This window comes from Danaus plexippus, chromosome 20 (genome assembly GCF_018135715.1).
Source record: "Danaus plexippus chromosome 20, MEX_DaPlex, whole genome shotgun sequence".
In the NCBI taxonomy this organism is placed as follows: Eukaryota; Metazoa; Arthropoda; class Insecta; order Lepidoptera; family Nymphalidae; genus Danaus; species Danaus plexippus.
The window spans coordinates 781,581-807,088 of record NC_083550.1 but is presented as its reverse complement, the minus strand read 5'-3'; the positions used below and the strand labels follow the sequence as shown (position 1 = coordinate 807,088).

At 31.7% G+C, this 25,508-nt stretch overlaps 1 protein-coding gene across 2 annotated transcripts; it reads right to left on the bottom strand.

The window, feature by feature from the left end:
* Nucleotides 1–5: 5 nt before the first annotated feature.
* On the bottom strand, nucleotides 6–25,508 carry LOC116774111 (uncharacterized). Of its 2 annotated transcripts, XM_061523906.1 has the most exons (8): nucleotides 25,245–25,506; nucleotides 5,156–5,278; nucleotides 4,058–4,203; nucleotides 3,528–3,843; nucleotides 3,026–3,371; nucleotides 1,964–2,138; nucleotides 1,272–1,497; nucleotides 7–827 (listed from the first exon to the last, which is right to left on the bottom strand). In XM_061523906.1, the coding sequence occupies exons 1-8, from the start codon at nucleotides 25,297–25,299 to the stop codon at nucleotides 160–162; spliced, it is 2,055 nt and encodes a 684-aa protein (XP_061379890.1). In that variant the 5' UTR covers nucleotides 25,300–25,506; the 3' UTR covers nucleotides 7–159. The 2 variants fall into 2 exon arrangements, with proteins under 2 accessions (XP_061379889.1, XP_061379890.1); XM_061523905.1 differs by having other exon boundaries at nucleotides 6–827; nucleotides 3,026–3,843; nucleotides 25,245–25,508.

Genomic DNA, 25,508 nt, shown 5'->3' with positions numbered 1-25,508 from the left:
AAAAAAAAACATACACCGTAATATCACTTGACTGAAGGCAGACTACGTTAAAAATTGAGCACACACACGTAACGACGTCACGCCGGATACACGTGACGTGTCACGTGAACATTGAGGAATAAATAAATTAATCTCTATGACACTAAATTGACTAATTTATTATGTATATTGATCTCTGTCCTTGTGTCTAGACCTGCCTAGCACCGCGTCGTCTAGTCTAGACTCGGTGTTAGCCGGTCTCACAATCTGCACCCTCTCGTTGTTGACTATCTCTATCTCTGTCCCTCTTATCTCCCTCGTATCTCCTCTCTCTCCACTCGACCTGTAGAACCTTCTAACAGGTCGGGTGTCTGTCTTGTCTTGTTGTGTATCGTCTAGCTGGTCTGTGAGTGTCTCTCTCTTGGTCTCTACCTCTATGGGTTGTATTTCTTGCTTCATGATCTCTACAAGTGGACTCTCAGCATGTTTCTTTGTAGTTGCAGTAGTTGTTGTAGTTGTAGTAGTAGTAACAGCCCCGCCTCTGTTTCTGTGAGCCAGCCTCCGTCTATTCTTCTCTTCCGTGCTGCTAGTCTTGTTGCTGTAACTAATGTCTGCTCTAACTCTAACATATTTGAAGTCTTTCTCTGTCTCTTTCTCTGTCTCGTTATATTCTCTGGTTCCTCTGTAGACCGGTGCTGTATAGTTGTCTCTCCTGCTTCTCTCGTCTATGAGCGGATGTGACGTCACTACTTGTACGCGTTCACTCTCGGCCGTCTTGGCATCTTGGTTCTGTAGTATCGTTATGGCGTCTTTAACTCCGCCTATATCTTCAGGGTTCATGGCCTGACCTGTAATTTCATATATATATATTGAGTAATTTTTTTTTTTGTTAATTCTATTAATTTTGTTTGTTTTTTTTTATTAAAACACTTAAATGAAGGACACGCTTATCGAAAAATAAACTTTGAAAATATTCTCTCATAGGACTGACTGCAAAATAACAAATCCCTATAATGAGTAGCTGTTAATGTCAGACATTTTAATAGAAATAAAGAAAAAAAAATGTTTTTGTTCCCTCAAATTCCGGAGGACATTACAGTTCAGTTAGACAAGCGACTGGAACGAGATATGTAGAGTCACAGGTTCGAATCCTGTTAGTCCACTTTTACAATTAATGAATAAAATTAATATGAATTTCAATTTAATTTTTATTCAAAACTCAACATCCAGAGAATACGAGTTGGAACTTTGATGAGTCCAAAGACCAAAGACCAAAGACCCTTAATTATTACCATTTTCCATTTCCTTTTTGTAAGAGGTGAAGAAGGTGAGGGCCTTCATGAGCTGGTAGCTCTTGGAGACGGGTATGTTGGTGTCGTAGAGGCTGGTGGTGTGTTTACAGTCGACGTAGAACCACCAGTTGCACTTGAGGATGGTCTGGTCGAAGAGCGTGGACTCCGGGCACAGGAACGACTTCATCACCAGCCCGTCGTCTGTTAGAGCACACACGTGGAACACCTGGGATGAATTATTCCAGATTAGTTTTTTTCCATGGGAAAGCTGGCCGACGAGCAGGCGGCCCACTAGGTGGGATGTGGTCACCGTCACCCATGAACATCCGCAACATATCTTATGTTTCTTGGTTGGTTGGTTGTTGAGGAAGAGGGAAGGGTGGCAATAAGGAAATGGCAGGAAAGGGTGGGAACTGGGAAAGAGCAACCGGCTCTGTGACTCATCGAACGAAGCGCAGTCATATGTAACTGAAGATTATTGCGGTTTAACTAAACTTTAAGCCGATTATGTATATGAAAGGTCGAGTAAAAGATTTAACAGTTCGGATCTGGCTAGAATTTCTGATTATCTTATATTTCTTGGATATTTTTTTGCAATCTTTTTTTGAGTTTTGATATTTTTCCTTTTTTTTTTTGGCTGTTGTTTTGATTTACTCGCGTTATGTTTTTGGTGATGTACGTGGGTAACCTACCATGCATCCTAGCGTCTCGTCGCCGTACAGTCCGGGGAAGTATTTCTGATCCCCACAGTGGAAGCTGGTGTCTGGAAGATCCACTTTGGACTGGAAGTGATCATCGAAATTCTTTTCGTATCCCACGGGGTAATACTCGCGAGGGGCGTTCATCACTTTGCCTGTTGTTGGGTTTCTGGAATTGGAAAAACATGAAAGTTATGATTTATTGGAATCCAATTTAGTTAGTTATATTTTGTGTTTCTGGAATCGAAAAACTTTCAAAAAAATGCTTATTGGAACGCGATTGTGTATAAGATATATTATTGTGAAAGTCATGGAATTAGATTAGACTATACTAAGTTTTTGGAGCGTTTCCACTGACTGGAGTTTTTTCAGCGTTTGGTACATGCCGTGAGAGGTATAGCTATGTTATGTGGAGTTATGTTGGTTGCATTACAAAAAGTTAGTAATCAATCGATGCTTCATAATTATATAAGATAACATATTTTTATTAACTCTATAAGAAACACGTCAAAGCGATGAGTTATGTCTAAAAATCAAATTAAAAGTAATGGTCTAAACACTAGGCAGCTATTGTGAGAACTAAAATTAACAGACTGATTTCAATGCCGCGCGTTATATGAAAGATTTCTTAACACATCAGCTGTTACAACACAGGGGGACACCGACATTTATATTAAAGTCCATATTTAAACTTTTTATCAGCCAAAGTCGCTGATAAGAAAATGTTATCATGTTTTTAAAATACCTGCAATAAATTAATATCTTTATTGACTGGAATAATTGAGTAGTTTTATAAATAGCTTTAAAGAGTAACGAGCAAAAAAAGACACAGCAAAAAGTTTAGTTACTTTTCCAAAATAAACTGTTAAAAATAGTAAAAAATTTAAATACAATGACAAGCAATATCATTTTCCTTTTTTTTTAAATTAATTACTTAAGTGCATATGGTTTTAATTAAATGCCATTTAAATATCATATTGGCAGTAAAAGTAATGCAAAGTTCAAGGCTGGCGGCCATGAAACATGAATGCCCGTCATCAAGACGACGTGACGTACCTCTTCGGTTTCTGCGGCACAGGCGCCACTATGATTTCCGGCTCGGGTTCTTGATACACAACAGTCTCTGTTGTTGTGGTCGTTGTTGTAGTGGTTGTCGGAGCTGGTATGTTAGCGTATTTGCTCAACAGCTGCTGTTGTCTGAGGGCTATAGCCGCCTCGACGGCTTCAGTGGAGATGTTCCCAGCCTTGGCTATCTCGGCTATCTTAGCGTCTATATCTTCTTTATTGAACTTCAAGGCGGTGTCGTCACTGTAGCCACTGATGCTGTTGTAATCGTCTATCTTCTTGGTGCTGTAAGCTGGATAGCTGTTCGCTATGTCGTGGACCTGGTGAGGTACTGGGTCTACAAAGTTATAAATGGGATTGGTTTGGATCGGCAAGTGATTCGATGGTATGATAGATGTCTGTGACGGTATGGGAACGAATGGGTTGATGTTGGATGACTTGTATGGTGGTTTGGTGATTTTCATGGTATGGTACTGTATTGGTGATATCTCACTTTGGTAGACAGTTCCTGGTTTGGATTGCGGGACGGGCCATGGGGAGTACGTCTTCTTGGCGGCTATTGGGAGCACCTTCAGGGTTTCTTCCTTAGGTGGTAATGGTTTGAAGGCGGGTATGCCCATGGGCATGGGTTTAGCCATGGTTACCGCGGGTTGCGGTTTGAAGACGGGCGTCTCGGGGCTGGGAACCACGATAGGATCCATGGTTGAAACACGTCTGTGTAAGGATGACAACTTGTCCATCGACGCCTGGTTCGGTTTTGTGACAGGTGCCACCGGCCTCATCATTATACGATTCTGTTTGCCACGTTTCTGAAATATTAATACTGTGATGAAATCTAACGTAGAAACCTTTGATATTTGTTTAGTTAGAATGAGCAGGCGATTAAACCTAGCACGAGGATTGCATCGAGAACTCTGTCTCCTCGAACAAAATCAAGCTAAATAATACTTTATGAATTACGATAACATTTCTCCTACTCATTGATACAATTCTACGTTTTGCTGTACATGTGTAAGTACTCACTTCTTGCTTGGCCGCGGCCGCGGGGCGGTTGGTAGTGTCGACCAGTATATTTGGAGCTCCATTCTTGAAGTTTACAGATCTTCGTCTGCTGGGGTCCTGGTTGGTGAGGGACTGATCGAATCCTAGCTCGTCTCCAAGACTGAAACCTGGTGTCAAAATACCTTAGTAGCACCTAATTTAAGATAAAGATTGTAAATGGAAAAATTATTGACCTAAGTAGGTATTTAACCTACGACTTCTAAATCTGTTATAGGTTTATTAAGTGTTATATCAAAAATACATGGAAAACGTAGTATATGATGAAGTTATCGTTGAGTTAAGGGTAATACTTGAGTGGAATTATGTAAAAAGACACACACACACATATATAATGTGATATATGTTGTGTGTGTGTGTTTCAGAACAAACGTTCACACCTCTCAATAAAAATTTAAAACGAAATCGAAACAGATCCTGCTCAAATATAAACTACAGTAAGGTTTTAAATGTTAAAAGCCAACGAACCAAATAGCAGAAACTGATTTCCATAAACGTTATTTGGAAACAAGAATGAGATATCAACGTCATAACTCACTCGCGCGAGATGTTACTATTAGGAAACCAGATATGAGAAGCTGGAATTCTTTTAAAAATATTACCAAGAAAAATTAATTAGAATTTAAAAAAAAATTCAATCACATTGGACAAAACGACACGCGGTCGCGGCTTTGTCTCTAGTTTTATGACATCCAAAACATTAAACGTGTCATTTATAACAATCATTAAAGTTATTGTAAAACCTTATAATCATGGTTGAAACGTACGTATGAAACGTTTTGTAATAAATATATCCAACATTGCCAAATATAACTAACACTGCCATAATACCGCGTTAGCCTCGTTCATTGTAATATTTAAGTAGTTATAAAAACAAAACAACACGTTATGAAATCTCCAAGTTGAAGCCGCGATCGTTTAAAGGTTTATGTGAAACATAAGTATAAAATAATCAAAGCCTGTCGCAACGTATAAATATATCGAATGTTTTGCCAGAGATCAATAGATTTCTCTAAGTGTAACTATCGATAAGGTTCTTTTAAGGCTGGCCAACATCCTCACCTATGCTAGCGTGAGCTTTAACTCCACCCAGATTCCTTACTCTGAATAGTCCTGATTTTTTGAAGGCACAGTTTATTTTGAACCCGAAGTCTGATTCGAGTACACATAACGGCTGGACTGCACCTGCAATAGAAGATTACATATGTTGTACTCGTATATATACCAATGACATATGTCAAAAAAATAAATATCAAATTTTTTGTTTCCAATATAAAACGTTTTAGTAAATGGTGATAACAATTTTTGATTTGAAACCTCTTAATACACAGATTTTTATTCGGCTGAGACAATAAAATTTGATGCTTAACATGACGTAGCTTAGGTCTTAAAAGTGATATTGTTAAGAAATATCAAGCGGGATGAGACGAAACCTCTCAGCATTATTCCAAAGATTCAGCCTGCAGGTGCCGGCTCCATCGCGTTACAGGGAGAGGAGCTTCAACAGTACCTGAGACTTGCAACCCAGGTGTAGGTTTAAGGGGCCCCTATCTAACGCGCGTTAAACGCTCACCTCCACCGTCCAAGCTCCTTATTTAATATTAATTATGTATTTGTTTCTTATAGCAGCTTATGTTATTATTAAAATAGCTCACACGTCCCAGATACAATCTAAGCTCGTCTAGCTTTGTTGAGCTTTATGAAAGTCGAGGAACTGTCCTAGATTTCTCTCCGCCCTCGGACTTTTGAAGCTTACAAGCAAATTGCTGTGTCCACATTTGTAAAACTACTTTGGAAGCTCTCTGATGTGACATGTATGAACTACAATGACCATCCGTTTACGCAATCCACACCTGAATGATATCAGTGAGCACTTTCACTGGTCATCGACCTCAGATGATTCAACTGGCCGGCTTGTAGAGAAACTCTGTTACTGGGTTAGCCATAATAAATGTAACAAAGTGTTAAAAACGCGTTTATTCGTAATATTTTTATATATTTAGTATGAGTATTAAAACATTTGAGTAACAACATCTCAACGAATAGATCGTCTGATACATCTTGTTAGGTTCATTACAATCAGTCTGTATGTTTATAAATAAACAGGCTTGAGTTAAATCGATTAATTACATACGAACATTCCGAAAACATCCTTAACCAGTGGTAATAGAGTTTACTTACGGAATCTATATAATCAGGTGAAAATGCCATGAAATCGCACGGATATGCGGACAATTACTTCTCCATACTTCATAGCTATTGTTCGATGGAATTATGTTCAATTGATTTACGGTGTAATGATCGCTTTTATCGTTAACAATGGTGACAGTTTATATCAGACGTTTCCGTTTGAAATATAATATAATGATGGGAGTTAACTGTGATCAGCTCACCATCATGACTGGGTTTAATGTGTCGTCATTGTTAAGAGATTTCACTTACATTAAAACCTACTTAATGAACTTGTACCTTCTTCATTAATCGAACTACGAAGCAGGTGTTAGTGATCTATATAAGTGTGTGCGTGTGCGTGCGTGTGTGTGTGTAATATTATATTCGTAATACATTGATCTCATATCATTCTTAACTCTCTCTGTTCCTGGGGAAACCCGAATCTTACATATCATTGGAGTCCGAAACACGCTACCGCTTTCCAATTTCACACGTGAAAGTTACGGTCAGATATCCAGTTATCACGGATCGAAACAAAATACCACTATATTTGTTTACATATATTATAATAAATAAGAATTATAAATTTTATCGAGAAAACCTGTTTAAATATTATATATATGAAATAGTTACTTTATTATAGAGAACCTTCTCGATATTAATTTAGACACAGAGGACTCATAAAAGACGAACGTTTTAAAATATTTTTATTTAATCTACCCTTTGGCCTTCACCATCTAATTGATTCTAATGTATAGACGCCGAAATTTAATTTGAAGTACTTTAACATACATTTTCAATAAACAAACTTAACGTGTTTCTAACGAGCCAAGTTCACGGCCAGCTGTCTCCTTGTCATTATGATTATTATAGATCGCACTGACTTTACATTAAGACGCTGCTGTAGGGTGATGTTACGAAATGATTGAAGAGATTTATAGTATAATAAAATAATTCATACGTTAGTTTTTTTAATGAGTTGTGAGCCGTTGACGAGCCCTTTGGATTAAATATCATAATTAAAAAAATAAATAAAAATATCCACACCTAAATGAGATCCAAAAGACATCCCACTTACTGATTTGTTCAACAAGGGTATTATTTAAGAGTTTTAAAATATAAACCTAACTACATTATAGGGACTACGACTGAAATTTTAATATAAATAAATATATCATCATAATATTTAAGACATATTTTGATAGGTTACTCTTAAACACTTTCCAGTAACGTCACGTACCTACCATCTTTTCACATCTCTATAGTGTTTTGTAAACAGTGTCAACAGTATTTGGTCTCTGTATACAACATTGTAGTATCATTTGAGGTTAAGATGTAAAACAATGCATGTTTTATCAGAATATTTAAAATATCTCTGTAACCAATAGTCACGTGGTATAATCAGACTCACCTGTCGCAAAGCTAGTGTAAATCTAAATTTTCGTCCTCGAACGCTTTAATATCTGAGGTCGCGCTTCACGTGTTCATTTTTTTTTCCCGTATTAAAAGACCCTAATAATTACCTAATTCGTCTTACATTCATCACGAGCCGAACATTATAACCTCTTTAAGTTTAAACATTTAACTTAAGGTTGTAGGAGATTAAAAATTACCTATAATTAAGTTCTTTAATAATTTATAAATTCTAGCTCATAGACCGTTGAGTGTTTAGAAAAGATTGTAAATATATATATATATAGTACTACGTTTAACCAATGAGGCGTTCAATCTTTATATATACACATAGTGTTAATTAAAGCATAATTACCAATAATGCTTCGTAATTTAGATTTGAAGTACGAAACTTAAGTTCCAGGTACCAACATTAAGACATAGTATGGTATATATTTCATATAAGTTATTGTAACTATGCAAGCTGAAAGAGCCGTCAAAACCTGGCTTGTTTGTATCGAGTCATTAGTATGACGAAACGAAAGCGGATCCTCTCGAAACGTTTATTCGGATTCGTCTTGTAAGTTATATAAGCTAGTTAAGTGAGTTCACAGCAGTGATGTAGGGAGTTCTAGTTTTGCTAGCACACGACCATGACTACGTCACAGATTGATGTAATTCCATACATTCGCCTCCGAGTGGACGCGGCCGCGGCAAGGCCGGACACTTTCGAAACAAACCCGACTTTTGATGTACAATTCATAACAATAGTACTGTTTATGGTAATTATACTAAATATAGTTATTATCTATCGAGTCGACCAACTAATGTGATGACGTCACTCGTATTGTCGCAAAGTATTTAGAAGATAAAATATTAACGCATTAGTGAGAATCAAGTGATCAAATGCGATGAGAACTGTCACAATAATTTTATATTAAAAGATTTAAATTTAATAATATCAATTTTGTTTTTTTTTTTATAAAATTGTTAATAACTCAAAATCATATCATAAATATTTAGTCTCAAATGTGATGTTTTTAAATAATGCAATGTAACATTTTGCTGAGCTGTCCAACTCAAGGATATTAGAATCACAGCTGCGTAAAGTATTTTTGAGTTATGAATGAACGTACGCATAACTGACGGCTTTCCTTGATAGCAACCTCACACTAAGCGACCTATAGACCCAGTAAATGTTGAAGAAGCGTTTTGAAACAAATAATATAAAAAACCATTATGTGGAAAATAGTAAAAGTTAAGAAATAATACTAAAAGAAGAATTTTCTCTTCACTGGAACTATTACAGTATCGTATACTACCTGACACACGTGACTTCGTCTGCGTTTTATTTATTATATTAATAAGCTTTTCGAAAGGCAAGGCACCGAAATCATAATCAATTCCAGATGTCTTGAAGTTGTGCAAGATATTGACGAAATAGAAGATTTTAATGTTATGTGTTCATCAAAATAAATAGATTATAGTTTGTATTAAGTTGCCTAAACATTCAATTCACACAAATATAAAAGATTTAGGATTACGTAAGAAATATTAAAATATTGTAACAGAATATTATTTATATTAAATAAAAATAAAACTACAGATATTTTCATTTGGATACAATCAAACCGATTCAGGTATTTTTTCTAATTTAGCTTTGGTCATATCGCTCAATATTTCATGAAATCAATATTGAGACATCTTCGAGTTGAATAACTAATATAATATATAAAGAGTTTTAAATAACACCATAACAGTTTTATACGGAACATCGTACAGTCGTCTGAAGCTCATTCAAAGACGTTACCAACACGCCCATCACAGTGTTGTGTAATAACCAGTACATGGGGTTGGAAACACTCGGATATCACTCGACCTTGGTGGTTATATATCATCATTGATATTCAGCCATCACCGTTCAATGTCACGCGAGCTGTAATGTGTGAGGAGGTCTTGAAATAAAATATGTGCTAGGAGGAAAACTCACAATACATTATGAACTAAAAAAAAGCCTAAAAATAACTTAAATTCATTAAAGGAATTAGATTCAGTGCAAATCATTTTTAAACAGTTTTGTCTGATTTTGTCATTTGTGATAAAAAAATTATTTATAATTTTTTATAGTTATTATTTTACTATTTATTCAAGAAACACTGACGTTTTACTGAATACACACAACATTAATAAACTGTTTCAATAATGAGAACTTGTATAGTTAAATGAATAAAACTCGCGAAAATCTTAGATCGCATTATAAGAACGTGTATAGTTATTTATACGTAAATCAAACAGAAAAAAAATGGCAATATTTATATTATATTGCTTATAAATAAAATATACATGTCGGAAGAATCTAAAAGTTAAGCCGGTAATAAATAATAATTAAACACATTTCCTTTTATAAAGTAAATAACTGTTAATAGTATATGACTTGACGGTTCGTGTACATAATAATGCTTTTATATTTTGACATCCATCGCTATTGACCTGAGGTCACTTGACCGGTGACTCGTCTTCATCTAACAATTTACTTAACCCGCCATCAAACGATTAAGCTTGGTCATGAAATATATTATATTTATATTATTATTTAATAATAATAATATAAATATATTAAAATACGGTTGCTTTCAAGCAGATAATAAAAAAAAGAAGTATCTGTAAATAATATTTCAAAGATCAAGAAGCCACGGTTAAAATCAATTCAATCAATCTATTTGATATGTGAGCTAAGTAACATAACCTTAATTGTGGAATATATTGGCAGCGTTTATCGCAAGTAAACAGACTGGTTCTCGAACTCTCACATGTAGGTTAATTCACGGAAGTATCTCAGTGTATAATTTACAACTCCAAAATAATATTAAACATTTATGTACGAGTGAAAGTTAGCAATAACTCAGCACTCACAAGAAAGTCTATTCAATGTGCAAAACGTTACTTAGACTTACCTAAACATGAAAGTCTTGTAACGAGATGAAATTGGTTCAATAAAACAAGCGTTAATTTTAATAAAGAAATAAGATGAGATTTAGATTTTTTCAGTAATTATTTTATTTGTAATAAACAAAAAGGTCCACCAACTCGAACAAAAACTAGTCCCGACGCGGAACTGATCTACTAAACAGGCCCCGATCGCCGATACATTTCTGTGAGTCACTGGTGCCTGGTGGGGTGTACATTAATATAACATTACATTCAGTAGCGCAGTGTGTCAGCTATGTGAAACAAAAACTGCACTGATCGATCCCATACACTCATACAGACCGATACTCGATAGACATCACACACATTAATGGACACACATAATACTAGAGCAACAGTACTGATTGAAATAGGAGAACGGCTTATAAATGTTCTATAGTTAATATTTAAACGATTATTATTATAATATTAGTAGAAACTGAAGATCTAATATGCAATGGCTGTAAAATATATATGTTAGCGCCAGCCAGCCAGTCATTCCGCCAGTCCCCTTTCCATCCGCGCCTGGTCGTGACTTTCTTCACCTTTTACATCTGTTTCAAGTTCACTCATCGAAACCGGGTCGCGAATGTCTTCTTTTATTTGCACCCAAAAATATTTAAGTGTTTCATTTAAAGGAAAGCTGTTTTGTTTAATTTCAACGTCTGAATGCAACGTTTCGTTATTCATAGATTTAACTATTCATAGTAGTCAAGTCATTATATAATCTGCGATTGTTAAGTTTGAGCAACCTTAGTGTAATAATTAGTCATAAAATATTATTCTGGCTTGAGGAAACTTTCACGTGTGAGGTGATTAAGGTTTCATACTTTTGCAAGATATGTGCCATTTGACCCGCGTTATTGGAAAGATCTAGTATAGTTAACGAAGGCTTATATTCCAATATATATATATATATATGTGTGTGTGTGAGTGTACATAAAAGTTCAGTTTTTCGCTATAACAAATGTCAAAGGTCACTTAGGTATATATGAATTATTTGTACATACTAGTGATATTTATTAATGTTAATAATATAGTTTTATTGTCCATCCGATCCGTCTCAACGAGGTTGTCATTTTAATTGATCTTTTTACAATCACCTCAATTTTAACCACATCAGACTTCCTTATTGTAATTTTCGTTTCATTTATGTCGTTTTATTTCTGATGTGTTATTATATAAATGTACTTTATTTATATTATGAAATGAATTAAAATTTATAACAATTTTTTATTCATCTTATTATTTTCACATCTTAAGTAATTAATCGCTTCAAATATTTGCTCGGAACACCTGTAAAGTATCTAAAATTTTAACTTTGCATTCTTCATACTTATTTTAATATGTATGCTGTAGGCTGTAAAATTATACAAGCACATGACAGTATTATCAACGCTTGTTTTATGTAAACATTTCAAACATAATATTTTCATACTGTACTGGTAATATTTTAGTATCTGAGATTTTCACGAGCACATCTTTAAATGGAAATGTAATTAAAATTTTCTCTCAATCCGAAGTTCAAGTTACTTTGACTCAACCATGATGACAGTAAGATTACATTGAAAGCGGCACATTGGTAAAGTCGCAAAAATTAATAAAAAATAAGCATTTCATTAAATAAAATTAATATCTTTATATATATATTGCATTTTCCACATACAGTCCTTTTTTAATAAATACATTCAATCTTATTTTATTATAATTAGAGCCTATTAACACATATGCACTTAATATATTAGAAAAACATAACTTTAATTGTAACCTTGAAGTCATAAGTGATTTCTTTAACAAGTAGGTGTTAGTTAATGAGGCAATAGGAAAAAATATGATTAAAATATTGTAAACGTTACATCGTTGCTAACCTTTCGAACTCTGTGAGATAAAAAATTACACTTATTAAAAAAACCGTCGGAGGCGGCGAGGCGTGACGTCACGAACTTACAGGGGTCCTTAGTTCGATGTTATTAAAAATATTAAATAAAATCTAATATATAATATATATATATATGTATCGATAATGTTATCTCCACAAGTAAAGATGTTAAAAAATATATATTAAGCGTTGTTTCTTAACATTTATCTGATAAAATATTTTAGTAACTTCACTTAATTTAGGTTTAAAGAAACATCGATTTTAATAACAGAGAAATATTCAGTGATTTCTAGCACATAATAAAATGTTGTTTATATATCAAGGCGTGCGGTCAGTGTCGCGGGTATCAGCTAGTATTCAGTATTCGTATCTCCTCAGACAGGACGGATTAATGTTTGTTACCTTCGTCTTAATCTTTTGTATACAGTGCCAGTAATTACATAACATTTGACACTTGTTCCTCTGACGGCGTTCCAATCAATATTTCACGGTTGCCCTTCCCACGACCCATCCTCGATACTCATCGGCGATGGCTTTTAACGTTTCGTTTTGTGTAATATTTCTATTTACATAATAACAGTGGTAAAACGCATGTAATGAACTAAATAAAAATCGTAAATTATACACTAATGTACACTAAAGGCTTTTTACACGAGATAATGAGCGTTCGTTGTGAAGCTTAGTCATATACTTGTACTTACAACACCTTAATAATAAATCGTTATTATAATTAATTATCAATATGTGTGAGATGTGAAAGGTACATATAATATGAAGTGTGCAACAGCCTGTCTGTATACACGTCCTGAATAGCTCCTAATAATTTCCTGGTTTACAAAATTTTGCGATAAGAACACTCGGTTCACCCAAATGATAATATTTTTGGTGATAGTAATTAAATTTCTTATTAAGAGACTAATGAATAGATATACATTTTTATTATTTCCTGGATTTGCTTGATTTGTTATTGTATATGGTCAATAAATCTAGCTAAAAATCATTGTTTAGTACGAATATTATTGCTTAGAAAGCAGTCATTTAATGTTGCTAATTTTATTGATAGTAGGTTTTAATTTCAGTCAATTTAAATCGGAATTTAAGCAACGGTTTTTGTTCTATCAGATAGAAATAAGGAAGAAAAAAAAAATTATTTCGTAATAGTACATATTTTTTAGTTAATATTATTGATTATCGACACAAGAGGAATCAACAAACTTGTTCCAACAACACTTTGTCCATATAGTCTATACACAACACTCACATGTATTTTATTACCCTAGTGTCTGATATTTTATATAATTTCTCCTTATAAACTGTGTTATTATGTTTCCAGACTTTAAGTTTATTATGCTATTTATAAATAGTATATTATAATTAAAGGAAACCGTCACTTTCTTCGCTTATTGTGATAATAGCAAATAAGTCTCGTGACTTGATATATGGGTGTAATATAAATGTATTATGAACGTGCCGGAAGGATGCATTTGTGTGGAATTATATGTGATACATATATAAGTATAGATATGTCTTATAAAGGTTACTGAATTGCTTTACTATAACTCAGCTTTGAATAAAAAAAATGAATCTAAATAAATAATATTACAAAGAGATATTTATTATATACAAAGCTACGACCGTTTTTTAAAGTATTTATCGATTTTATTATTGAATATAGCATGCTTAGTACAAGTTTCTTCGTCACGCTACATACGAAGTATTTTCCGTTTGTCATTAAATAAAATAAATTACATAATATTATATGCTAAGGTTTATGAATGAAAAAACTGTTAACGCTCCGTACGAAGTTCGACGATACTATCTAGGTATAAAGTTATCATTCCCGCTCCACACTCATGATAGTTGTTTTGTTCCTTGTTCAAATGAAGCTTGAAAATAATCTGATTTCACTTAAAATTATCAACAGTTAAGTTGAGATTTGCAATTATTAACAAAGTGCACTTTCCATACACTTGTTATAACAATGACGGAGAGAGCATCAATACAAATCATTTTCTTTTCCCAATACATAATTACATTTCATAACTACTCTATTGTCATCCAAAAGTCTCACATACGGTTCGTCATAAGGAAGATTCGATTAGGTAAAAACAAACGGGCCATTATATACAGGGTTGGCACTCACATTGTTAGAGAAACGTTAAACTTATATATTATGTTAAATATTACTATATTAAGTGGATGGAGACAACCCTGTTAATAACACGGCACGCGCACGCATCGTAAATATTGTCTATTGTTGAAGTAACGGAGAAACCGTGCATTCCTAAGACAGAGAAACTTCGCGCATTTCAAATTACTTAAACAATTTCAAAGTAAAACCTTCAATACTTCGACATAACGCTAACACTTGACGCCTTCGAAACTACATACAATCATATTACAACTATTTATTACACGTCTTGTATAAATATTGCACAGATTAATGAAAGGCGAGATGCTTCTGAAATCCATTTACTCTGTGTTGACACATATCAAACGTCTATATTAATGTACAAATGACTGTATAATATATGATGATGAGTGATGATGGTCACAGTCAAGTTTAACGTTGTTAAATGAATATCGTTTATTGTGAATGTTGTAAGAGTGGGTTTAGTAACTTATATTTCATAATCTCACCGTTTAGATCGTATAAGCGAAATGTCTAAGTCAAATACAATAATGATATTGCAAAAAATTACTTAGGTTTTTTTCGTTCGGATATCACTGAATACCGAATTAGATTTATACAGTCCATAGTTATCAAATATATTGAAATATCTTTATATTGCGATCTTTGGAAAAGCAAATATGTATTAATATTTTGTCCATTTTTTAATGATTTAAGCAATACACGTTGCTTCGACGCTTCTATATGTTTCTTAATCGTATGAGTTTCACGAATAAATGACCGGCAATTTTTTTAATCATCTCAATCATTTCAGTAAGTGACAGCAATGTATCTTTGTGTATGTACATACTTATTAACATGTTGTATTATAAATTTTCAATAGGAATAAATTTAAAGAACTTTATATACCTACATCTGTCTCCTTAAGTAAGATTTCTCAAAACGTTCTTATATATATGTATATTCTAAATAACAAATTATTTATTAATTCAAGACATTTACTTTTACATATAAATTAATATTTATTATGAAATAATGTAATATTCGAAGTGTTTTTTTTTTAAATATATTATATTAACCTTATTATATAAAATATTACCAATTCGGTTGACAAGTTTGATAATATTGACCTTAGTTTTACATACTATTAAATTATTTAGCAAATACATTTATAATATATATAAAAATGATTTCCACGTCTGCTTAATGTACGTAACATTTGTGTTCGGTGTGAGCTCTCTCGCAATCTAAAACACGGATCATGAAGTCATTTACTCCTGATCTTTTCTCGATCGTTTTATTGGCAACGATTTTTTTATTGTTGTGTGTCACACTGTATGTATTGAGAGTTATGGACTATTTTTGTTGAATTCCTTAGTTATTAATTATATCTCAACTAATTGTCATGTCAATATTATAAAGGTCATGACTAAAGATATGCAGTTTTAAACAGTTATATACAGTTATAAACAACGGGTTTTATATAATGTTTTAATTGAATAAATATTTTAATGTATATAGAATTGACATCCGCTATATTTAATGTGAACTTTTTTGAATAAACGGATGAATATATGTATATATATATTTGTTACATATGTTATATTCTTAAGCCACAAATTAGCAATCGTCTTAACGGCTTATTAATTAGACCACCCATAAGAGTATCGCATCCTGCCTCTCAATTATCAAGTATTTAATGTTCTGTTCAATACATTATGTGTCACGGGTAATTTATTCTCAATACTAGAATGTACACATTTTAATCGATTGCTAAACAGACCGCCGGTTTTTCCATTCAACTTACCCAATATAGATCAAATTACAATATCAATACTATGTTTAGATTTAAATGAGTAGTTTTTTAGGATGGCGTACATTAAAATGGTATACAAATTTATATAATTTTAATATATTTAAGAGCAAATAAACCGTTATAATATACTTACCGTTATTCGTTATAAAACAGTGCGAAATCAATATAAATAATAATTTACTATCAATAATTTGACTATCGCTTCTCTTTCCTCACTGAATCTACAAACAGAAATTCTTAATATGACAAACTTTTTGATAGTATTATATATTCTAGGCAAATTAGAAAGGAGGATGCAGAAGTGTCTTGGGTCAGTACGACTACTCGCCATAGTATAGATTATTATCACTTAATAAACATAGAACCATTTACGCGTTAATTTGGCTTCAAACACACTTTAATAAATGTTTTAATAATTATATCCTTATTATATTTATGTTATAAACAAAGTTTCCATTGATTGCGCAAAGGCTATGAGTAATAAAAAAAATACGAAAACCAAAAATCTCTTTACCAATATCCACAGAATAATTTATTTACTGAAAGAGGCAATAGTTTTCTTTGTTTTGAATATGAACATAACGTAAACGAAAGATGGAACCGAAATTAATCTTAAATCTCATGTTATATATAAAGGTAATAGTCTTAACCTCGACCAACACTGTTAAAATAGAATTAAAAATACATGTAGCTGTCGCACACATACATACATACAAGTCTATATGTTTGTAGATAATATGTTATAAATATACATAAAGGCTGCCAGTAATTATGTTGTTAAAACAAACACAGCCTCGATTCGATAGCTAAATTTTTATATATATAAGTGTTATTTGTTTCGATAGTTCTACGTCAGACCTCGCAAGCCTTTATTTCACAGTCAATTTGTGGAGTACGCTCCGTTTGTTGCGTTCGTCCGTGTGTCACATTTCACTATAATCACAGTGGACTCTGTAACGATGCCAATAACTTGACCGTGATTAGGGTTAGCTGCGTCTCTAACTACGGACTTGTTTCGTAGAAATGACATCGTGAAAGTTTTTATTATAATATTTATTTTATAAATATATTAAAATTGTATACTTGTAACTATTAGTGCTAGCGTTTGGTTGTTCGTGTGAAGGATCACTCAGTTCATTATTCGTTACAGTATTTACAGTATTAGACATGAAGACGTTACATTTTTCATATTTTTAACTTAATATCGTCTTTGTTTTTTTTTCATAAATGTATTAATAATTGAAAAATAAACAAGACTATTAATTGTATAAGTCTTATTGATGATGTCAGGAAAATCTATTTCATTATATTATATTTGTCTGGTAACGTTTGATTATGAAGCCTTTAAATTGTCTAATGTCACATTGCGAAAAACCAGTTTATAATACGAAATTAATAACTTAAATGTACTACGGTTAAGTTTATTTCTTAACTTACGCTTAAAATGGTAAACGTAATCTTATCAAACATAAAAAATGACATTTAATGACTTAAATAAAACCTTACAAAATACTTTTTGTCAACAATTAAAAGACGGGAAAATAACATAAATGTAATGTAACAATAGAATTATTTAAATTTCTTCATTAAGCTAAACAAATATAATGTACGAAAACAATGGAGTACATGAGATGTTTAAAGAAATTATAATTACACTATCAGATAATACAGTGTAATGTCTATTTATAAATATATATTTATATATAATAATTTAGATTTTGTTAATAATTATAGGTTACAATAATATGTAATATGGTGTCATCGTTATTTAAGTAATAAACACATCGTCCGTGTTTCTCCACCGTCGTAAAATTGGCCAACTTTTATACGAACTGAGTTTCGTAACATACGAATGACAAATAATAACATTTTATTTTATAGAATTTTAATTATTTTTAAAACTCATTCATAATATAACACGCGTCTGATATTTATTGATTTGATTTATGGATTTCATTTGTTATTTCATGATATTGTTTTTAAGGAAAATAGAATTATTTTATAAAATGCGGTTAAAGTTGTAAGCGAAACTTTGTATGAGAAGAACGTTTGTAAGATCGTCACTGATTTAGCTTGAATTATGTGTGTTGTTCTCTACTAGAACTTAAATTAATGAAACAAAGTCGGTGACTTTTATTACCGGCGTACTTTCGCATTTATACCCATTGAATTACTTGTATGAAAGTTGTTATAATGATTCACAGTAACAAATAAATATATACTTAGTATTAAAAAGACAATCATTTTAATGACATGATATGACATGATATGACCTAAACTGTACACGTGACCTAAATGATAGTTATTTATAATTTAGAATTAAATAATATATTTTTTTGGTAATCAACGCCGATAAAAGTGTTTTAAGTCATACTACTCATAAGTAAAAGAAAATCTTTATAGAACATGACAAATCTTTACGACTGTGTAATATTTATTCGAGCACGATTTGTATAAGAAAAAAAATATTTATCTTTTACGGTTAGAAGAAAGGAAAAAATCAAATGAATCAATATAAAAACAAACTGTTTGTCAACTGCAGCGTATGTATAGACTTCTCTTTCATGTAAATTTTTATGCAAATACATAAAACCGTGGGATTTTTATTGAGAATGTCATCGTCATTTCGCCCTTGACTCTAATATCCGTAGGACATTGGACGTGCTTCTGAATATTAGTGGACTTAAACACGTTAAAGGACTTGGTGAAATTATTATATTTAATTACAATATAATAATTAATTTTTATACATTACAAAATCAAATAAAACAAACAGCTGTAAATAGCTTCGTAATAAGTAATTAATAAATGAATATTAATTATTTTAATGTAAGAGAATCATTAACGTTGCTAGTGTCGCAATCATTAACAACTTGCTAATTTTGCTAGGCTTGGTAATTTTATATAGCTTCCTTATGTGATAAAAAATATTCTTGACATACAAATTTTGAATGTTATATAATTTGTTTTATGTTGTTCCTTTAATAAATTAACGTTCAAGAACACTTTAATCATAGTAACCCTATAAATATTACAATTATGAAAGTTTGTGGGAATGTATGGACGTTTGTTGTTCTTTCACGCGAAAACTACTTGACTGATTTTGATCCAACTTAAACTAGCAATGAAATGTTATGCTATTGTAAGTATGTTATGAAAACTAAGCGGCTTCGATACCAGAATTCTACATAGTCTATAATTTAAACCTGGATTCCTTATTGCATTTTTCTTGAATTCACGTGAATACACTAAAGATGTCTCCGACTGTTGGTTACCCCATCTATTGGTTTACACTTTATACATTTCCCTCTTAGTCCAATTCTTAGGCAAAAACTGGTAATAGAATATTCGATATAATCCATGACAAGCAGAGCAGTAACATGCTAGAGTTAGATAAAATGCAAGTCCAACTAAAACGTAACCTTGACAACGTCATTACCTGAAGGCATAACATAAATTACTTCCCATTACGTCATATTACAATATATTAGATCAAGGTGGTTTAAGGCGAATATTGAAGGTGAGCTCAATAAATAAAATAAAATTCATACAAACGTTAAATAGTTAATACGAGAAACTCGTCCACGCGAGCAGGACAGAAGCCGATACTGTTCATCACTATGCATGACTGGAATTTATGATTTTTTAGCGATTAATTATGTATTTTTATTTTATATATATATAAGAAACATGACTGTTAATGTTTATACAATTGATACTTTTCACTCGGATTACAAAGTATTGAAAATTTTTAATTTAGTGTCCAAGAAGCATAAGCCGTAACCTTCATAGTATGTTCCACCACATCTTCACTTCAAATCTTAACTTGATCAACTATCTCCTTTTCAAATAACTCAAATATTATTTAATTTTTGTCGAACGAAAATACGTTTTATATATAACAAATCTGTATTAAAATTTACATTATATATTAACATAGAGCCTACATACATTGGCAGGCCATACTGTGAAAACGAGCCTGACTTGAATCATACTGAGAGAGATTTGATCTCTTGACATTTTAGCCTTTGGATTTAATGAAGAAACGTTAACTATGAATATAGGACAGAACAACAAATGATTTAAACTACACTTAGAAATACATTGTCTGGAAACTGTCTGCTAACTTATTTATAATAATATCAGTAATAGCACATTGATTTCTTTTTGATATTTTTATAATCGATAATAATATGTATTCTAGACATTTTTAAATATTTTATTCGTTTCGTTCTAAATATTTATCCTAAATTGTATATATATTTAAAAAGTTTTCATCATCCAGGAAATCTGATTTAATGTGCTCTACCATTGTATTCTAATGTTTGACTCTTAAGACATTTTCTACTAGATCTTACAAAATTATATTAAATATTAAAAATTCTATACGCATATAATCCTATATTTGTCATTTAACGAGGAACCACAGACCAAAAATGTCTTACATCATTAACAAAAAGTATTTAAGAACTACTGCAGGGAAACTGACTTTCTATTAAAAAAAAAACCGCATCGAAATAGGTCGATCCGTTCGAGAGCTATTGTGCCACATACAGATACACACCCACACACGGACATCGATGTAAAACTTATGACACTCCTCTTTTTGCGTCGGAGGTTAAAAATCGAGTATGCTAGAAATAGAAATATAATTTTAACTATGGTTATGAACAACGTAAACCAATGCTACTAGTGTTCTCAAAACAATGAGGTATAATAATATTGTCTCATCACCCGGTTTTACCTTAGTTAGAAACCATTAAATACGGCGATTCTGGAAGGCATTTGAAAGATTTAACTTAAGAATAAAGAAAGCAAGTATTGAAAGGATTATAAGAATATTATTTTTTATTAATTATATAACAATCGTTTTATACTAAACGGTGATTTCTAATGAAAGTGTCATGACCGTTTGAGGTCTCTATATATATAAAATGATGAAGCGATTAATCAAGTAATCCGAATGAATGATTTTCTGTTTAAATTACGTCAGTTTTGAGTAAAAGCGATGGAAACGACTGGAATCCGACGCGCCTAAATTATGTTAATTTGTATGCGACAAATAGAAAGACTTTCGTTGAAGGGAAAGTGGACACAAGTAGGTGTGGACGGTGGAGACCACGACACACACGAGCAGTCATAACATATGGAAAAATATATTAATGAAGTAATAATCATCATACTTAGATATTATTTAAATGACAGTTAGAGAGTGTATTTTTGGTAATATTACACAAAAAAATATTATTTTATCCCTTTTGTAATTTCGTTATTTAACAGCTACCGTCAAATCATTTTGATTATCACTCGATTATTACTTTTTTTTCAAACCTTCAAAAATATAATATATTAAATAAATTCGTTTCGTTCGTTTGCAATATTTTATTATTTGTGTACTAAGTGTTAATTGTTTTGTTCATAATGTGCTAGTTAACTTTGATTTTACCTATAAATTGTTATTTATAATTTAGCCTTCGTGCCAGTTTGTATTGTTAACTAAAATAAAGATATCGAAATGTGTGTTAGTGATTAGAAAAACGATTGAAGTTAGATTCTTATTTAAGAAACCTTTACACTTAGCACATGATATCGTGTGTTGTTTTGTTTTATAGCAACGCTGAAGCCTTTAACTTCGAAACCATAAGTTCGTACGTTCAGCATGCCTCCTTCAACAGTTTATTCAGAAGGAGATTCATATAGCACCGGTCTCTCAGAATAAAAATACAGTTTACAATACGATATTGAAAAGAATTTCATATATACAAAACCCCTATAGTATAAATAATTGTAATTAGTGATGATTATAAATATAATGATATAATTTAATCGTGTGAACGCCAAATGATACTTTAAAGCATAATAGATGTTAGACAATACTAATGAAGTCAACCTCAGGGGTCTCGCTCACCTCCCTGACCTAAGACACAGCGACCTCTGGCTTTCCTCTTATATTTCGTCACAGTTTGAAAGCTGTGTGTAATGTTTTAGCGTTCATCGGCGACAATTGAGTTCTAAAATCGTAGTATATATGATAACCATGTTAGTACATCATGATGAAACTATTTGCTCTTCAACATACTTATATTGCAATATCGCTTTGTTACACAATTATTGCAACTGCCAAAATATTATCGTTTTGTAGAAAAAAATGTTACTTTGTATTTAAACTTCTGTATTTGCAATTCAATTATATGGCCGGATTATGTCAAACATAGAAACTAATTACAACATATAAATCATTTTTTTTACTTGAAACCTGTAAAATTATATGTTGTTATATTCCATCATTCATACAAAAGACTTCAACGCGCATCAATGCAATGACTTACGAGAACCGATATAAAAAATTTTGCTTTCGTATTAATTTTAAATGAGTCTATATATATATATATATATATATATATATATATATATATATATATATATATATGTATATGATACAAAGTTAAAAACATGATAGAAATATTGAAAAAATAAAATAATTTTATATTAAAGATTAATGTTTTAAATCTATTGAATATTTTAGTATCGGTTCATCCATCACGCGGAACTGTTACACAAAGTGTGCTAACAAGCAGTGTAGTGGTAGTTAGTGTAGTGGTGTGTGTACCCCGTAGTTGATGTCGCCTCGTCACGGTAATGTTATGGGAAACATCCACTTGACAGGTGTGTAGTGTATGTGATGGATGTAGAAACATCTGTGATGACTGATCAAGCAACACATTATTTATTTAGATGATATTGTAATGATAGCTTTAAACTACGTCCACACCCTCGCTGTTGTATATAAATTAATATATGGATATCGCTAAATTATTAATTTTGGCATATATTCAAAAATATTAAATCAATCACTTGCTGCACTATAATGACATCTGAGTTTTTCATGGGTATACATTTAAATGAAAATAATTTTCTTCGAAACTACGTGTTTTTTATTATTTTATATCTACATAATCCCGACGTTTCGGTTCCTTTGCACTTTACAGCAACCGTTACCACTGGCAGGCGAGACGAGAATGTCTGTCAATTAGTCTAGTTGTTGTTGTCAGTTTGTCATCTACCGCCATTATTTCTCTACTTAATTTTTTTGCGCACCGCTCTGGATGCAAGCAGAATGTGCTTACTGTGTCGCACAGTAAAAAACTAGTAGTATCCGAGAAACTTGGTTTCATTTATTGCAGTATAGTTTAAAAGTGATGATGAGATGAGATCTCTAAATATCATCCGAATCCCAGTCTTAAGATTCTATACTTAGAAATTTAATCTTAATACAATTACATAAGTTTATGAAAAGTTAAAAACATTATTACATATTTATTATAGAAATCCGATGAAGTATATTATTAATTGGCTTTGGCTTTGGCTTCCATCGTCTCCTGTCGGATATGCTGTCTAAGATGACCTGTAGTCTATAGTCTATTCCAACCCCATTATATATTTAATTTTAAATCAATTCAGACTGTCCGTGGAAACAAACAATAAGTCTTGCACATCACATTGATAACATCTTATTTGGTTTAATTAAAATTTGTTTTCATGACACTTAATAGTGTTGAATTAATGAGCAACAGTGAAACAAGGACCTACACTTATATATGAAAAGAATTTTCTTTAAAATCATATAGATTATATAGTCGCATATAAGGGGTCGTTGAAAACGAACATTTAAAATTAATATTAATATCGGTAATATCATAAAATCCCATGAATCCGCTTCGTCAATAAATTACCGACTTTCACGATGGACAGTTATTGTTCTGACTTCTGAGAATTTAATCATGGAGTTATCCAGCTTTCCTGTTTATACAGTCTCAAGTCTGTATTGAATCTGTACTGATATTAAATCTTTCATTTTCATATTTAATATAATTCTATAAACATTGAAATATTGTTAAAAAAATATATGAATACATATATATATAGGTATACATTGGCCTGGGTGGATTCTGAGAAAATGTATTAAAAGTATAAATAATTTATAATGTGATAATACGAGCCTTGACCGAAACACGAGTTGTTTCACGATCGATATTTGTTATTGTAGCATTATTAACAAAAATATTATTATTATTATTACATACTATGACATTGAAGTACAGTACATTAAGTTATATGTACATAGTTTTTAATTTAAATCGATTATTGTTTACTCGTTAAATAATATGTGGTTTGTTTTAATCGATAGTACTAATTGATATTACTGACACGTATTGAATGGGAATAATCTCCTTGAACAAAAAGTAAAAAATGAATAAAAACGAAACTTTCTCTTTAATTTCTTTAATGTAGAAACAGAAGTTTAATAAATCTTGTATTCATAATGTGACCTTTTAAATTAACTCAAAAAATCCTTACTTGACCGGTTTATTGATACTTAAGAGTATTTATATAAAGTACACTGAAAGCTTGGGTCAAAATATTACGTTTACCTAAAGAGGTTATAATATAAGATACTTGAAATAAAAAGTAATCAATTTGTAACGGATATGACTTCCAGTGGTTGGCCGTGAGATTAGTTACGCTAATTTTTAAACAAAGTATCATAATAAAGATAGATTTATTACAATTCATGTTATGATCATTGAAATATAAGTTGTTTAATTCAAATGGTACTTCTAACATTCGACAAGAAAGTCGTTACATTGTAAATTTTGATTTCACTCAACAATTTGTCCGATGTTATTTGTCGATGTTGTGTGTCCACTATATTAAGTTATATTTGTAGGTATTTTTCTGTATTTCTGAACAAATAAAGTAATCGCCCTCATATATATTTTTAAATCAATCTTACCATACAAAACAGCCAGTAATATAAATCCGCCGAATAACATAGTCGACGATTTCATTTTGAAAAATTAAACACTTTCACTTAAAACACTTTTTGAGTCACTATATCTAATAGAAGATCTATTCATCAATTAATTATCATCTTCAACACACGATTATAACTAATTAAAACATTGTTTGATTTACGTCAAAAAAAATGGCGATGATGTCAATATTCCCGCGCATGTATAACGTTCGAAAGTCAAACGTGGACTGATAGGCGAAGGCG

What these genes read in the sequence shown, in the direction of transcription:
- LOC116774111 (XM_061523905.1), bottom strand. Translation starts at nt 25,299, where the DNA reads ATGAAATCGTCGACTATGTTATTCGGCGGATTTATATTACTGGCTGTT. An exon ending in TAAAGCTCACGCTAGCATAG is followed by an intron (nt 4,204 to 5,155) that starts GTGAGGATGTTG and finishes TTTTGACACCAG; the next exon opens with GTTTCAGTCTTGGAGACGAG. An exon ending in ACGAGACGCTAGGATGCATG is followed by an intron (nt 1,498 to 1,963) that starts GTAGGTTACCCA and finishes AATTCATCCCAG; the next exon opens with GTGTTCCACGTGTGTGCTCT.